Source organism: Lithobates pipiens, unplaced genomic scaffold (assembly GCF_037356315.1).
Source record: "Lithobates pipiens isolate NorthernLeopardFrog02 unplaced genomic scaffold, aLitPip1_a1.2 Scaffold_13, whole genome shotgun sequence".
NCBI lineage: Eukaryota > Metazoa > Chordata > Amphibia > Anura > Ranidae > Lithobates > Lithobates pipiens.
In genome coordinates, this window is record NW_027507718.1 from 483224547 (window position 1) to 483241085 (window position 16539).

General features: G+C 42.9%; 1 protein-coding gene across 1 annotated transcript; it reads left to right on the forward strand.

Moving 5' to 3' along the window:
* The first annotated feature begins 25 nt into the window (after positions 1-25).
* Positions 26-13611, forward strand: MRPL35 (mitochondrial ribosomal protein L35). The gene is made up of 5 exons (XM_077477964.1): positions 26-189; positions 4832-4872; positions 6908-7046; positions 11933-12077; positions 13340-13611. Exons 1-5 carry the CDS (start codon positions 131-133, stop codon positions 13526-13528), a joined length of 573 nt encoding a protein of 190 aa, XP_077334090.1. The 5' UTR covers positions 26-130; the 3' UTR covers positions 13529-13611.
* The last annotated feature ends 2928 nt before the right edge of the window (positions 13612-16539 follow it).

Consider the following 16539-nt stretch of genomic DNA (forward strand, 5'->3'; position numbering starts at 1 on the left):
GTACAGTCCGGATAGAAGGAGGCCTCGGTAGATGGTATAGCCTGGATAGAAGTATGCCGCAGTAGATGGTACAGTCCGGAGAGGACCCCTCTGCAGATGGTACAGTCCGGGGAGCTGAGGCCTCGGGAATATGGCGCTGTCCTGTGCTCCCCTCCGGGCGGTGTGTGTCCGGCCGGGGACTCTGCTCAGGTACCGGGAGGAAGGAGGGAGTGTGGTGCCAGTACAGGCGGAGAGGGAGAGGTGGTAGTTTGGTTGTGGAAGGTAGACTGGGCTCTCTGCAGGCAATGTCCCTGGTAGAGGACATGTCACCTCTACTGGGGACTGTGAGGGACAGTATGGTGAGGTGTAGAGGGGAGGAATACTGGACTGGTCTGCCCTATAGGTGACAGCTCCTCTTCTGCTGGGGATTGGGGGGGATACACTATATTACCAGAAGTATTGGGACGGTGGTATAGCCCATACCTCCCATCTGTCTCTGGTTTGGAGTCATTGAATCTCCCCCATTCACCCTCATCTTGGTCTGATCTTTATAGTTGTGTATAAAATGCACTTTTTATGTTTCAAAAAGTCTTTTCCCAGCACTAAACATTCCATCCGATTTCTAAATTTGTACATTTTAAAAGCCAATATAAAGGAATAGTAAAAAAAAAAAAAAAAAAAATTGAGGATTTACATTTTTTTGGGCGGTATGACAGTCGCTCCAATCACTTGTACCTGATAGGGAATCGGAGGCTGAAAGAAACAATACGGGGATCGCGGGTCTATCCTCCACCATCATCCCATATAAATATGAAAAAAAAAATATATATATATATATATATATATATATATATATATATATATATCACAGAAGTATGGTGGTTTTGAGGTGGTTAAAGCGGTTGTATACCCCCCCCCCCAAAAATGAGCTTGTATGCACCACATACCTACACATTATGAAGTGCTCACCTTAGAACAAAGCGCCCGCAGGTCACCACTGAGGGGCTGTCATGTTCCCTCTGCGTTTCTTCCGGACTCCTGCGCTGTGAGTGGCCGGAGCTGCAATGACATCATGCACGCGGGCGGGAGCTCTCCGTTCCAGCACGATACGCCGGAGTAATGTCAAAATAGCCAACTTGTCAGAAACTCCAACTACTTAACTTCCAGTTTCTTTAAACCATCAGTAATTGGAGACTTTGAGAAATTTGAAATGTATTCGGTTGCCGGTGTTGTGTCCAAACAGCAATTCGTCAAAATCTCCAATTACTAATGATTTAACGACTAGCTGACCAGCCACCATCATTATCTACTTCAGATCCACGCTATAGCCGAATGACGGCTACAGCGCGGACCTGCTTTGCCGGGAGTACGTCTATTGACGTCCTCCCATGCCTGAGAGGCCTGCGCGCCCCCTGCAGGGTGCGCTCTGTGATCAGCAAGTCTACGAGATTCACTGGATCACAGACCGGAGTGAGGGGTCGATCCTGACCCCTTACCACATGATCAGCTGTCAGTAATTGGCTATTTTTTTTCTCCTCGTGCTGACGGCGTGAGGAGAAAAAGAAAAAGCCGATCACCGGCGGCTGTGAGGGGGACATCAGTGCCAATCACGACGAGCTGCCGCCAGATCCTCAGTGCCCCCTAGCACTAGGCACCAGCGTCACTCATCAGTGCCTCAACAACAGTGCTGCCCATCCATGCCACCCATCAGTGCCACCTTACCTGTCCCCACTAGTGCAGCCCTCATCAGCACATATCAATGAAGGAGAAAAATGACCTGTTTGCAAAATTTTATAGCGAACTATTAAACATGATTTTTTATTTTCAAAATTTACCTCCTTCTTTTTTTTTTTTTTTTTTTTTTTTTTTTTATTGTTTAGCAAAAAATAAAAATCCAAGCTATGAATAAATACCACCAAAAGAAATCTCTATTTGTGGGGGAAAAAAAATGATAAAAAATTAATTTGGGTATAGTGTTGTATGACCGTGCAATTGTCATTCAAAGTGCATCAGCGCTGAAAATTGGTCTGGGCAGGAGAGGGGTTTAGGTGCCCAGTAAGCAAGTGGTTATACTTTGGCAGGTCGGCTCTCCTGCGTAAATCACCATAGCTCAGGGCTCGACAAACCCCAGGCGCCAGGTCGCCAATGCGACCAGAAATCGCGACCTGGCGCCTAAGCTGCCACCAGCCGACTCACTATTGATGCCCCAGACATGCAACGCATAACACTGACTGCCGTCCTCCTCCCTCCTTCACACTCTGCAGCACCGCGCTGTGTGTGAAACTGACACGCAATGGAGAGAGGAGGATCTGTCAGCCTGATGTCAGGGTGGGCGGGATCCGGCCGGGGTGGGGGTGGGACCCGGCAAGCTATCAAACACCAGCCAATGGGATCTGGGCGGGCCGCTACGTGTATGTGGCCTGTCCCTTTTCTTAAGCAGCCCAATCGTTGGCTGGTGTTTGATAGCTGCTGAGTCCCGCCCACCCCGACATCAGGCTGAAATCTGACATATCCACCTCTCTGTTACTTGTCAGTTTCACACCCCGGCAGGGTCCCGCCAGCTCCTCTGTTACATTTCAGTAACAGAGTGCTCCGTGTGAAACCTGCCAGTGCCACCTGCCACCAATCAGTGCCAACCAGTGCCACCTCCAATCAATACCACCTGCAACCAACCAGTGCCACCTGCCAGCGCCAACCAGTGCCAGCGCCAGCCAGTGCCACCGCCAATCAGTGCCACCTGCCACCAACCAGTGCCACCGCCAATCAGTGCCACCGCCAATCAGTGCCACCTGCCACCGCCAATCAGTGCCACCTGCCACCGCCAATCAGTGCCACCTGCTAGTGCCAACCAGTGCCACCGCCAATCAATACCACCTGCAACCACCACCCAGTGCCACCTGCCACCACCCAGTGCCGCCAGTGCCGAGTGCCACCGCCAGTTAGTGCCACCTGCCACCGCCAATCAGTGCCACCGCCAACCAGTGCCACCTGCCACCACCTACCAATGCCACCGCCAATCAGTGCCACCTGCCACCGCCAATCAGTGCCACCGCCAATCAGTGCCACCTGCCAACACCAACCAGTGCCACCTGCCATCGCCAACCAGGGCCACCTGCCATCGCCAACCAGGGCCACCTGCCAGTTCCAAACCAGTGTCACCTGCCAGTTCCAAACCAGTGTCACCTGCCAGTTCCAAACCAGTGTCACCTGCCAATGCCAACTAGTGTCACCTGTCGGTGCCATCTGGCAGTTCCACGTGCCTTCCAGTGGCAACCAGTGCCACCTGCCAGTGCCAGCCAGTTCCATCTGTTGCCAGCCTTACTCTTTCTGGTCAGCCCATACCCCTGATGTAACAGCGTTTCAATGGAGTTATTGACTGGGTGCTCCATTGTGAGTTAGGGATAGGGGGTGAAAATGAGTGGCCTTACCCCGGGAGCTGAAAAAAAAAAACTGGCTCCTAACTTTTTTAACTGGCTCCTAAATTCAAAGCAAATTTGTCAACCCCTGCCATAGCTGTATGTCGGCCCTTTAAAAAACTATAGCAGGCGCACGCTGCACAGCAGGGGGGACCCGTTGAACGTGGCCAGCGGGCCGCAATGTCCATCAGCCACGCACGGGCACGAGAGCCAGAATGGGGATGTGTGTGTAAACAACTCCCTGTTCTGTGAGGAGAGATGGATCATCTGCTCCTACTAGCTAGGAACAACAATCTGGCTCCTCCTGTGGTCAGTCTCCTTCCCATACAGTTATAAACACTCACGGGGGAACACATTGAAACCCTTGATCACTACTAGAGTTAACCCCTTCCCTGCCAGTGACATTTACACAGTAATCAATGCATTTTTATAGCACTGATCGCTGTATAATTGTCAGTGGTCCCAAAAGTGTCCGATCTGCCTGCTGCAATGTCGCAGTCTCCCTAAAAATCGCACATCACCGCCATTACTAGTTAAAAGCCATATTTTTGTAGGCGCTAGAACTTTTTGCGCAGACCAATCAATATACGCTTATTGCGAAAATAAATAAATATATATAATCCCCCACCAAAAAAAAATAGAATATATACTGGCCTAAACTGAGGAAAGAAATTTCGTTTTTTTTTTTATATTTTTAGGGGGGATATTTATTATAGCAAAAAGTTAAAAATATTGCTTTTTTTTTTTTTTTTTTCAAAATTGTCGCTTTTTTTTGTTTTATAGTGCAAAAAAAAAAAAAAAACGCAGAGGTCATCAAATACCACCAAAAGAAAGCTCTAATTGTGGGGAAAAAAGGACGTCAATTTTGTTTCCCAATTGTCAGTTAAAGCGACGCAGTGCCATATTGCAAAAAATGGCCCAGTCATTAAGGGGCAAAAATCCTTCTGGGGCTGAAGTGGTTAAAGAAACTGGAAGTGACATGGTTGAATTTTCTGATGAGTTGGCTAATTTGACAGAACACCGGACCTTCACTGCGCATGCGCCACTGATGTCAGGTAAATTTCTCCTAAACCGTACAGGTTTAGGAGATATTACTTTTACCTACAGGTAAGCCTTATTATAGGCTTAACTGTACGTAAAAAAAAAAAAAAAAAAAAAAAAATGAGCAAGCGGAAAATACAACTGCTCTAAATTGGCCATAAATTCTCTAAAATACCCTCGCATTTATACAGCTGTCTGTAAACTTGTCTGTAAAGGATGACTTGTAATTTCCTACTAAAGAGATTTTATAACTGTCTATACAACAAATCCAGGTTCAAGGGTCCCGCTCTAACTGAGATATAGCAGAATATGCAGCAGACTACTGCTTATGTATTGATTTGTGTTGGAACTGCAGCTCCTCTTATAATTTTATATGCTTATTCCTCATCTTTCAGGCACTTTGCAAGAACATTTCAGCAGTCTGAAGCAAGAACAGGTAGGAAATTTTGTAGTCATCTGCTAGAGTTCAGGGAACATTTCTTCTTCTTATATGCATTCTATCACAAAGCTGAATACCGAAGTGGTAAAAGCCTAACTCTGGGTATACATGCACTTTAAATAGTTCAGTAGGGCCGGGTGGAAAATTTTGGAGATCTCTTGATACCAAGCCAAGGTCAGGTAGACCAAGAAAGATTGCAGCTGTAACTGCCAGAAGAATGGTTTGGGATACAAAGAAAAACCCACAGGTAACTTCAGGAGAAATCCAGGCTGCTCTGGAAAAAGACGGTGTGGTTGTTTCAAGGAGCACAATAGGACAATACTTGCGCCAAAATGAGCTGGGTAGTCGAGTTGCCAGAAAGAAGCCTTTGCTGAGCCAATGCCACAAAAAAAAAAATCCTGGTTACAATATGCTTGACACGCCTCATAGCTTCTGGCACACGGTAATCTGGAGTGACGAGACCAAAATAGAGCTTTATGGTCACAACCATAAGCGCTATCTTTAGAGAGGGGTCAACAAGGCCTTTAGTGACAAGAATACCAACTGTGAAGCATGGTGGTGGCTCACTGATGTTTTGGGGATATGTGAGCTCTAAAGGCATGGGGAATCTTGTTAAAAAAAATGATGGAAAGATGAATGCAGCATGTTATCAGAAAATCCTGGCAGACAATTTCCATTGTTCTACACCAAAGCTGCACATGGGACACTTTTGGACTTTCCAGCATGACAATGACCCCCTTTGGCACTTCCGAATCACTTTCCAGGCAATTTGGAAGCGCCGCTTATTCATTTCAATGGACTGGGGTGGTGGGGGAGGGTTGTATACCGCCCCAAAGATGCTGCTTGCTGGACTTTTTCTAACATCCCACAAGCACACCACTCCAGTGTGAAAGCACTCAGGCTTTCCCACTGGGGTGGCATGAGAGGCGCCTTACATTTTTAGCGCTAAAACGCCTAAAAGCGCATCGTTGTGAAAGGGGTCTTTTGCAGAGCAGACACGGGCAGAGCCTGCTGTGCTGTATCAGCTGCTGGGCGTAAACAGATTCTGCTGTCTATTTACACCCGACTGCTGCCCTCCGATCCGATTGACGGAAGGGGACTGATCAGTTTCCCCCCACATAGGGGGGAATGGAAGGTATGATCGGGATCACCTGAAGAACTTGGGTGAGCCTGATTGGACCCTTTTGTGTGAAAGGGCATTAGGCTCTCTTACTGAATGAGGGGGTGGGCACTTTTTAGACTGACAGGTTTGCCGTAAGGGCAAAAAACCTCAGAGATGCATCTGGATTCTTCCATAGCTCCCTTGTAAATAACATTAGTATCCATTCTTCTTCTGCTCCAAACTTCAGCTAGTCCTGGTGGATATAACATTGTTTACAGAGCACCTTTTATATTTGAATTGGTGAATCCCATTTGATTCATCTACAGGTGAAGACTGTGTTTGCAGCATGTGGTAGTTGAAAAGCAGGGAGGAAAGTAGCTTCTTTACCAGGCAAGGTCAGATTCATCTCTGGGGTTTGAGTGGAAAATAAAACATAAGTGGATAGATGAAAAACCTGCATGGTAGTGCATTTGACTTCTCTTTTTTTCAAAAGAAAATAGGTTACAAATGGACCAAATACTAAAGCTAGCATACATGATGAAAAAAGACAAAAAAAAATTCTTCCATCCATACTATACAATGGGAATAAATTGAACTCCTGCTGCGGCTATTGTATTTTGACAGCTGGCCTGGACGGTTGTCAAAATACGAGAACGGCCGCTGCATCTGATTGGATGCAGCCACTGTTCAACTGAGAAATTTCCAACGGGCTCCATCAACAAAATGTCGATTGAATGAATAGCTTTTGTCAGAGCAGGACCATGCAGTGAGTGAAGTTCAGTTGGTTCATCCGCAAGCAGGTGACATTCAGAGTGTACCTGTGTGCACATGGGCTATGACTACTATAAATTTAGCTGGCATCCCCCATACTCATTCAATTCATATTGTCTGCTGTGTAGATATAGTGATTTTCTTTCTTGTATTTTCCAGTCCTCTTGAAGCCTGTGCTATCTCCCCCTGTAACCAGTCATGTAAGAGGAATATCCGGGCTCACTAAATCTACACCAGGGGTCTTCTTGTCGCCATCTAATAGTCAACTATTGACACAGAACACCTCTATACTCAGCAGGTGAGGTAATTTTCTTGCTTTTGTCTGGATCTATTTGTATGTGTTTTCTAGTGGAATTCTGACTATACACCTAACTAGCCTCCGATCCAGGCATGTGATTCGGCTCCCCTGTGCCAGCCAGCACGGCTGCAGGGGAGAGGAGGGAACACCGACAAGGCCATTGAAGCCTATGGGTGAAGTTGCCACTTCAGGCTTTGCTAGTCATTGTTGGAGTGCTCTTTCCTCTCCCCTATAACCGAAGCTGGCTGACACAGAGGTCATGTGACTGCCCTGGAGCAGGCTGAAAATAGGTGTCTTTCTTACACAGGTTAGTTGGCATAGATTTTAGTAGGGGGGAGGGGACGGTTTTATGGCTATTTAGGTGCATAGCCAAAATTTCACTTCAAAGGAGAAGTAAAGGATAGGCTAAATAGTTAATAAATATTACCATAATCATGAATCAGCTGCTATTTCTTTTCTCCCTCTCTTTGTCTCTCTTGTTTTTTCCAGCATGGGCACTTCATCTTTCATATAGGGCCAAGTGACAGTCCATTTGCTGTTTGAAAGTTTAGAGGGGGTGGTTACTTCAGCAATTAACCCTTTCTTTCTGCCCCTCCGCCAACGGGAGATGTGGCTGCACCTGCTGAACAGGCACACACCTGAACACTAAACCAGGCACTGTGCTGTTCCTTTGAATAAAAGTGCAAAATGCATAAGTGGCATGGTCACGGCTGAATCTAGAAGGAGCTGTTGAATTCCAGATTTCAGTTTTTCACAAAAAAACGAAACAAAAAAAACATACTTCTTTTAAATATATATTACATATTTAAAGAAAAACATGAATTGTCACAATTACTCTGTGATCAATTATGATAGGTTAAAGTGGTTGTATAGTCCTTTTTACAACTTTTACTTACAGGAAAGCCTATAATAATAAGGCTTACCTGTAGGTAAAAAAAATATCTCCTAAACCTGTACGGTTTAGGAGATATCCCCCTCGCAATGCGCGACGCTGACTGCAGCAGCGCATGCGCACAGGGGATTCTCGGCTGAAAGTCCAGCAAACGCCAGAGCCTGCCGGAAAGAAATCTCCCGCGCGCATGCACGGGAGTGACAATATCGCGGCTCCGGCCACTCACAGCGCCGGTGCCGCGATACCCGGTATACACGCCGAGGGAACATGTCGGCTCCCTCTGCGTGCATCAGGCGAGATGTCGGGGCCTCGTTATAAGGTAAGTATTTCATAATGAGCTAGTATGCTGTGCATACTAGCTCATTATGCCTTTTCCCTTGCAGGTATGAAAAAAAAAAAAAACTCAGCAGCTTTACTACCGCTTTAAGACCGAGGTGTATGCCAACGTATGTAAAGTGACTTAATCCCTCATTTCCTCTTTAATCTCAGGTGAGGATATGATTAATGAACTACCCTGCAACTAGCAGCTGCATCTTGAGCCTGCCGGGTGAGCTACTTTAGTGGGCCATTGGGCTGCCGAATAGATCTGATAAAACAAACTCCTATGGCCAACTGAAGAAGCTCACGTGGCGAGCTCAAGATGCTGCTATTACAGTGCTTTTAAAGAGTATTCATACCCCTTGAAATTTGCCACAATTTGTCATGTTACAACCAAAATCGTTAATGTATTTTATTGGGATTTTAAAAGACAGAGCAATACAAAGTGGCACATAATATTTAAAATGGAAGGAAAATGATAAATGTTTGTTCACTTTTTTTTTTTTTACCAAATAATATCTGAAAAGTGTGGTGTGCATTTGTATTCAACCCCCTTTATTTTGATACCCCCAACTAAAATCTAGTAGAACCAATTTCCTTCAGAAGTCACCTAATTTAGTAAATATAGTCCACCTGTGTGTAATTTTAATCTCTGTATAACTATAGTGTAGGAGAGTATTCCTGCGCCAAGTCAGGGTAAAGGTAGATGGCGTACTGCTGCACGCACCGAAGGGAAATGTCTGAACCCAGAGAAATTAAAAGTAAGAGTAGTGGTGCGCTATACTGGGTCAGAATACGCCTGCCCCCAAAAAACACTATGCTATATCAGAAATTGGGTTGAACAGGCAGTGATCCTAAAGATTATAGACTGGATAGGTATAAATATAGATACGGCATATCATATAGTCAGCTGCTCAAGTAAAACATACATATAGATTCGTATAGCACACTTCAATAAAAAAGTAGTGATTCCTTTCGTGTTCATATAACTGTGACATTAAAATGTATGACTATATACCAGAAATATATATTACTAGAGCACATATAGAAAAAAATATATTTAAAGTGCAACGTGTATCGATTAATTTTAAAGAATCGCATAAAGTGCTGGTGCTTTAATGCAATACAGGTAAATATCCTTCCCAAATATAAGAAAAAAAGCAACAGAACCAATGCAAATATCAAATGTCCATTTAGAAGTGCGAAGTGCAGCGATTATCCTCAAAATCGCAGTGCCAGTGCTTCAGTATGACAATGTGATTAATCGTGAAGAAATTGCGATGGGGAATAGTGGTGGGGCATATATCCCTCGTGATCCTGTATGATCTGGTAATGGGTGTCCCCTTACCGCTGTAAGGTAACAGCGTATGTAATGATCTTTGAGATCCTTGGTGGTCTTTCCCTTTAAGATCCCGTTGTGGTGTTCCCAGATCCTGGCGTAATTTGTTCTGCCTATTATGCTGTGTGGCCCCTTTAAGAGGTTTCTCTGAGGTGTTTCAGCAATAGGGTCCCTCAGTGGATGGCATGTATGTGGGATCAAAGAGATATAGAGGAAGGATGCCCCATAGTGTAGTATATTTGAGCAATAGATTTTATTAAAAAAGCAAAAAGACAAATACTCACAAACGCAGAGTAAAAACGAGTGTTGTATAAACGAGCAACGAGCTCTGTATGCGTCACTTCCGGTAGCTAGTGTCCCGACACGTGTTCGTCACGTGACTTCATCAGGGGAACCCTATGGGGCATCCTTCCTCTATACCTCTTTGATTGGGGGCAGGCGTATTCTGTATAACTATAGCTGTGCTGTGAAGCCCTCAGAGGTTTGTTAGAGAACCTTAGTGAACAAACAGCATCATAAAGGACAAGGAATACATCAGACAGGTCAGGGATAAAGTTGTAGAGAAGTTTAAAGCAGGGTTAGGTTATAAAAAAATATCTCACGGAGCACTGTTCAATCCATCATCTGAAAATGGAAAGAGTATGGCACAACTGCAAACCTACCAAGACATGGCCGTCCACCTAAACTGACAGACTGGGCAAGGAGAGCGTTCATCAGAGAAACATGCTAGAGGTGATAATTCTGGAGGAGCTGCAGAGATGCACAGCTCAAGTGGGAGAAATTGAAACCTTGAACTTTTTGGCCTAAAAGCAAAATGCTATGTGTGGTGGAAAACTAGCACTGCACATCACCCTGAGCACACCATCCCCACCGTGAAACATGGTGGTGGCAGCATCATGTCGTGAGGATGCTTTTCTTCAGCAGGGACAGAGAAGATGGATGGAGCCAAATACAGGGTAATCTTAGAAGAAAACCTGTTAGTCTGCAAAAGACTTGAAACTGGGGCGGAGGTTCCAGCAGGACAACGACCCTAAACATACAGCCAGAGCTACAATGGAAGGGTTTAGATCAAAGCATATTCATGTGTTAGACTAGCCCAGTCAAAGTCCAGAGCTAAATCCAATTGAGAATCTGTGGCAAGACTGAAAATTGCTGTTCACAGACGCTCTCCATCCATTCTGACAGAGCTTGAACTATTTTGCAAAGAAGAATGGGCAAAAATGTCACTCTCTAGATGTGCAAAGCTGGTAGAGACATCTCCAGAAGACTTGCTGCTGTAATTGCAGCGAAAGGGGGTTCTACAAAATTCATACAAATGTACCCCACACTTTTCACATATTTGAAAATCATTTATCATTTTTCTTCTACTTCACAATTATGTGTCACTTTGTGTTGGTCTATCGCATAAAATCCCAATAAAATTTAAATTTTTGGTTGTAACATGACAAAATGTGAAAAATTTCAAGGGATATGACTACTTTTTTCAAAGCTCTGTAATTGCAGGGTAGTGGATGAACACTGTCAGCCTGCAGCTGGAAGTGCAGCTACTGATAGGATCTCAACATAAAAAAACAAAATGATTTTGTTAAAGCGGACCTGCAGTCGTTATTTTTAACTTTTTTTTTCATCTTTCCATCTATTAAATCTTCTGCCCTTGTTGTTTTTAACCTTTTTGGATCGTAAAACATTTTTATTCTGCCAGTAAATACCTTATACAGCCTACTTCCTCTTTCTTGTCTGGTCATTCGTCTAGGTTTATGACATCATCCACAGCTCTCTCCCACACTTGTGAGAGTTTGCCAGGATGGGAGGGGGAGGTTCAAATCCTGGAGGAGCCCATGTGGAGGAAGGGAGGGGGATGAGTCATAAGAGGTCCAGTGAGAGCTGCAAGTGTGCCTCTGTAAATACAGGAAGTGAACAGGCAGCCGCTTCAGCTGCCCACAGTTAAAATGACTGAAGCCAGACTTGGTGGAGAGAGATTTCTGCAGCATATTTGGCACGTATAGAATTGCAGTATATATAAAATAATATGAAAAGTGGTTGTAGGGAAGCTTCAGAATGGCAAACATGTTTTTTTATCACAAATTATGTGAGCAGACTGCAGTTCCTCTGTAAGGAAACTGTACACAGTGATGCTTGATGCCAGTCAAAAATAGATTCTGGGGTTTACATACTTTTGAATTCTTTTTCTTGTAAGTTGTAAATACATTGATGGGTTGAAGAAGCAAATTTCACCTTTTCTTATGGAGACAAAAAAAGCTTTGAAATTTTAGTTAATAACATAACAGTGCTAAATCTGTATTGAGCGTTTTGACACAGGCAATAATAATTTTATAGGGTGTCACCACTGCTTCCGAGCATTCTCCAACAGTCATCCAGACCGGTCACATATTTTGGCCTTCGAAAAGGGAAGAGGAAGTCTGTGAAATCTGTAGTGGAACGATTTATGCGTCTACACTGTGGGCTCTGGATTCGAAGGAAGGTGAGATGATTGATGGGATCATGATTAGCAGTTTTCATAAAAATGTGAGTCTTGAATAAATATGCTATGAAGTGTACATTTTTATATAGATTTAGAGGTAGCTAGCTCCTCTTTCGGCATTGACTCCATAGGTACTTATTGGTGCAGTCCCACTACTCCTACAGACGTGGATGCAGGGTCTGAGATCGGATGAATAAAGGTTCACAGTGAACTGGCATGCCGTAGTGCTATAGATTCTACCATAGAGGAACTTTATGGGCTTTTATCACACAAGTCTGAAGGTGACAGGTCGGTCACTGTGATGGGAGTAGGCAGTGAGCGCACCCTCAGCGCGGAATCATTGGCCACCATGGTTGCATATGTGCGTCATGTGGGCTTTAAGGACCACCCTCTGTGCCACCTCACTTAAGCCTTCCATAATCAGAGGTAAATATTAACATCAGAACAGTTTGCATTAGTTAATAACAATAGTGGTGAACACAAACATTCTAGAGGGCAGTTATGACAAATTCTAAGAACTCGGAACATAAAAATATTAGAGGAATAGGAGCAAATATTTATAAGACATCAAGCTTCTTCACATTTCCTTGTAAATTTGTGATGCGTTACCAAGGAGTGTTCTCAAAAAACATCTCGATCTTGGGGTTTTTTTTTTTGTTTTTTTTCCAACTATAACCTGCAAAATACCAATTAACTAAAAATAAATAGAAAATGAACCCCTTTCCCAGGAAAATATATACAAGAAACACACATTGACTCCACTGTACTATTTCGGTGGCTGCAAAGGAAGGGTGTCTAAATATGAGGACACAGTCCAACAGGCATCCCCTTAATATAACAGACCTGTTCTGCGATATGGATATGTGTAAGCATGCTTGCTATTAGGAGGTTAATCATCAATACCAGATTGTAAGTTCTAACGAGCAGGGCCCTCTGATCCCTCCTGTATTGATTTTGTATTGTAAGTGTACTGTCTGCCCTCATGTTGTAAAGTGCTGCCTAAACTGTTGGCGCTATATAAATCCTGTATAATAATATGCCAGCATAGAGAACTGATGGGGCAGAAGGCAAATTTCCACTAAAATATTTTTGTTTTTTAATGCATTACAAAGTGAAGACTGGTAAAATCTTTGTGCATGCGAAGCTCACATTTAAAATAAACTCATATCAAGTGGACATAGCATCGGGTTATGTATGTTTAACTGATTTGTGTTTCATTGGAGTCCTCGTTATAAATTCTAAAAAACCTTTGCATTATGCAGGCCGGTTATAAGAAGAAGCTGTGGAAGAAAAGGGCAGCCAGGAAAAAACGCCTGAGAGAAATTGTTTTCTGTAACAAAACGCAGAGCAAACTGCTTGATAAAATGACCACATCCTTCTGGAAGAGGAGGAACTGGTACCCCGACGATCCTTACCAGAAATACCACGACCGCACCAATCTGAAAGTGTAGGATCAGATTCCTACTCGTCTATCTTTTACTTATGTAAATTCTTTGTGAATTGTAATAAAATATGACTTTGAAATAGGTGAGAATTTCTTTGTGTTGCCTCTTTTGTGTTAAAAGCTGTTCAGCATCAAACTTAAAGCCTAAGAATAGCTAAAATGAAAAAATAGGCACAGGGGACATAACCTGAATACACATGTTGATTTATTTGGTATTATTTTTTTTTATAATACATTGTGAGAAATCCTAAAGCCCCTCATATGTAGGTGATAACCTAGGTGGCACCTGTACACACACTATTGCTAGTGCCTTTAAAAAAACAAAAAAAAAAAACAGATTCTCCATGGTCCCTGCAATTGTGGTTGTGCTTTGGGTGTCCTTGCCTACATACACTTTTACCAAAAGTATTGGGACACCTGCCTTTATACGCATGTTAATGGCATCCCAGTCTTAAACTGCGTACACACGATCGGATTTTCCAACAGCAAATGTGTGATGACAAGCTGTTGGTGGAAAAGCCGACCGTTTGTACGCTCCATCGAACAATGGCAGGCTTTAAAATTTTCCGCGGACAAATGTGTGTTGTCGGATTTTAAAAGCGTGTGTACACAAGTCCATCAGATAGAAGTCCAAAGTACAAACACACATGCTTGGAAGCGGTTGGTTTTGTAAACTAGAGTTCATAATGTGGCAAATTATGAAATCTCAAAATGCAGCGTACATTCTCTTCTTCTTTATTTAATGTTGTAGTAATGTAGCTGCGTTTTCTCCCCCCCCCCCCCTCTTTGGGAAAGTTACCACATCACCATTATCCCATAATTTTTAAGCTCTAAGATATATCTATGTTAGTGTCCTTTTGTCAATTTTACATTGGGAGTAGGCAGTTACATTTAATAAAAAAATAAAATTGTCATTTGAAGTAAAACTCATAGCCAAGTATTATTCTACACAATTGTTATATTGTGCATTAAAAAAAGAAAACAAACAAAATTAGACATGCTATCTGCCAATAGACATTAACCAAAAAGTGCATTCTATGCATCCAAAAATTATACCAAATCATTATTCAACCAAAAAAATGAAATAAAAGCTTCATGTGTCATGCTTCTTTAATATAGGGGGTCAACAATGGCAAGAGTTGGTGAAAGCAGGGGTCTATCATCCAGAGAGAATTCCAAAAATCATCTGGATTATTCTCCTGGAGCTCCAGCAGCAAAGGCATATGACATAATTGGTCACAATTAAAAAAAAAAAAAAAATTTTAAACCAATTCCTTGTCCTTGTCCTCGTCCTTCTTCTCCTCCTCCTCCTCCCCCGTTATACAAGCTGTACACTCACTACTTTACATTGTAGACAAGTGTCATTTCTTCAGTGTTGTCACATGAAAAGATAGAATAAAATATTTACAAAAATGTGAGGGGTGTACTCACTCTTGTGAGATACTGTATGGTATATGTATAATCATGAAGATGCTAATGAAAAACTGGCATAGCCAAAAAAGGACCGCACATCTGAATTCACTGTGTTGGCAATGAGTTCATATCCCTAATAGTGCTCAAGCAATGTTCATCATATATTCTGCCTAAGAGCTAACACCATTTTCCAGGGTAATGAAAGCACAGGTGGGATAGACATTGATCTGTGTCAGGGCGCGCAGGTAACTCAAACTCGCGTATCATGTAAACATATGAACCTATGGTTCTTCATACAGTCATGAGCAAAGGTATACCCTGTAAAGTTGTATGTTAACCACTTAAGGACTGGAAGGATTTACCCTCCTTAATGACCAGGCCATTTTTCGCGATACAGCAGGGCTGTCGCTTTAACTGACAATTGTGGGGCCGTGCAACATTTTACCTAAATAAAATTGATGTCCTTTTTTTTTCCTTTTGGTGGTATTTGGTCACCTCCTGTGTTTTTTATATTTTGCGCTATAAACAGCAATTTTTTTTACTTTTCGCTATAATAAAATACCCCCCCCAAAAAATATAAAAAAAAATTCTTCCTCAGTTTAGAACAATATGTATTCTACATATTTTTGTTAAAAAAAACTACAAAATGGGGGATAGATTTATGGCATTTTTTCTACTAGTAATGGTGATCAGCGAATTTTTGTGGGACTGCGACATTGCGGTGGACAGTTCGGACACTTTTGACACTTTTTTGGGACCAGTGACATTTATACAGCGATCAGTGCAATAAAAATGCACCGATTACTGTATAAATGAAATAACAAATAGTGTAGCGCTGAAATGGATAACAAATCTATATAAAAAGATAATGAAATTGTGAAAAAGCTAAATATTAATATACAAAAAATCGTGAATACTGAGAACAAGTAAAACACGGTAGACAAAGTCTGCTTGAATAAACTAGTGCGTAAATATTGTGGTCAATCTTCCTCAAAAAGGAATAGGAGTTTCACTGATCAAGTGCAGCCAGATGTATCAACTTGTCTGAAGTAATCTAAAAGGTAGGTAGAGTACTCTTACCAGAGCAGGTGGACTCATCAGTCTTATGACAGTTGAGTCAAAAACGCTTGGGATCCAAACATGGAACCGAATAATGGATTGAAGATGGTCAAACCGGGTGCTGGGGAGACTTCAAACGATGGGAGCCCATGAAGGACGTCTCTCGGAGTATTCCTCAGGTTGTCCGGATCAGGTATGGCCCGTTTGGGGTTCCAGCCCCAAATGTAGGAGAGGGTTCACAAAAATATAGTAAAAGAAAGCTCCAAATGGTGCAGGTCAAAAAATAACCATTAGGTTTTATTTAAAAGGTCATAAAAATGGACAGAAGTTATGACATGTGATCACAAAAAGCAGAATAAAAGCAATGTGGGGTGCCAGATGCAAGCCCGACGCGTTTCGACAAAGTGTCTTCAACCGGGGCCATACTTTGTCGAAACGCGTCGGGCTTGCATCTGGCACCCCACATTGCTTTTATTCTGCTTTTTGTGATCACATGTCATAACTTCTGTCCATTTTTATGACCTTTTAAATAAAACCTAATGGTTA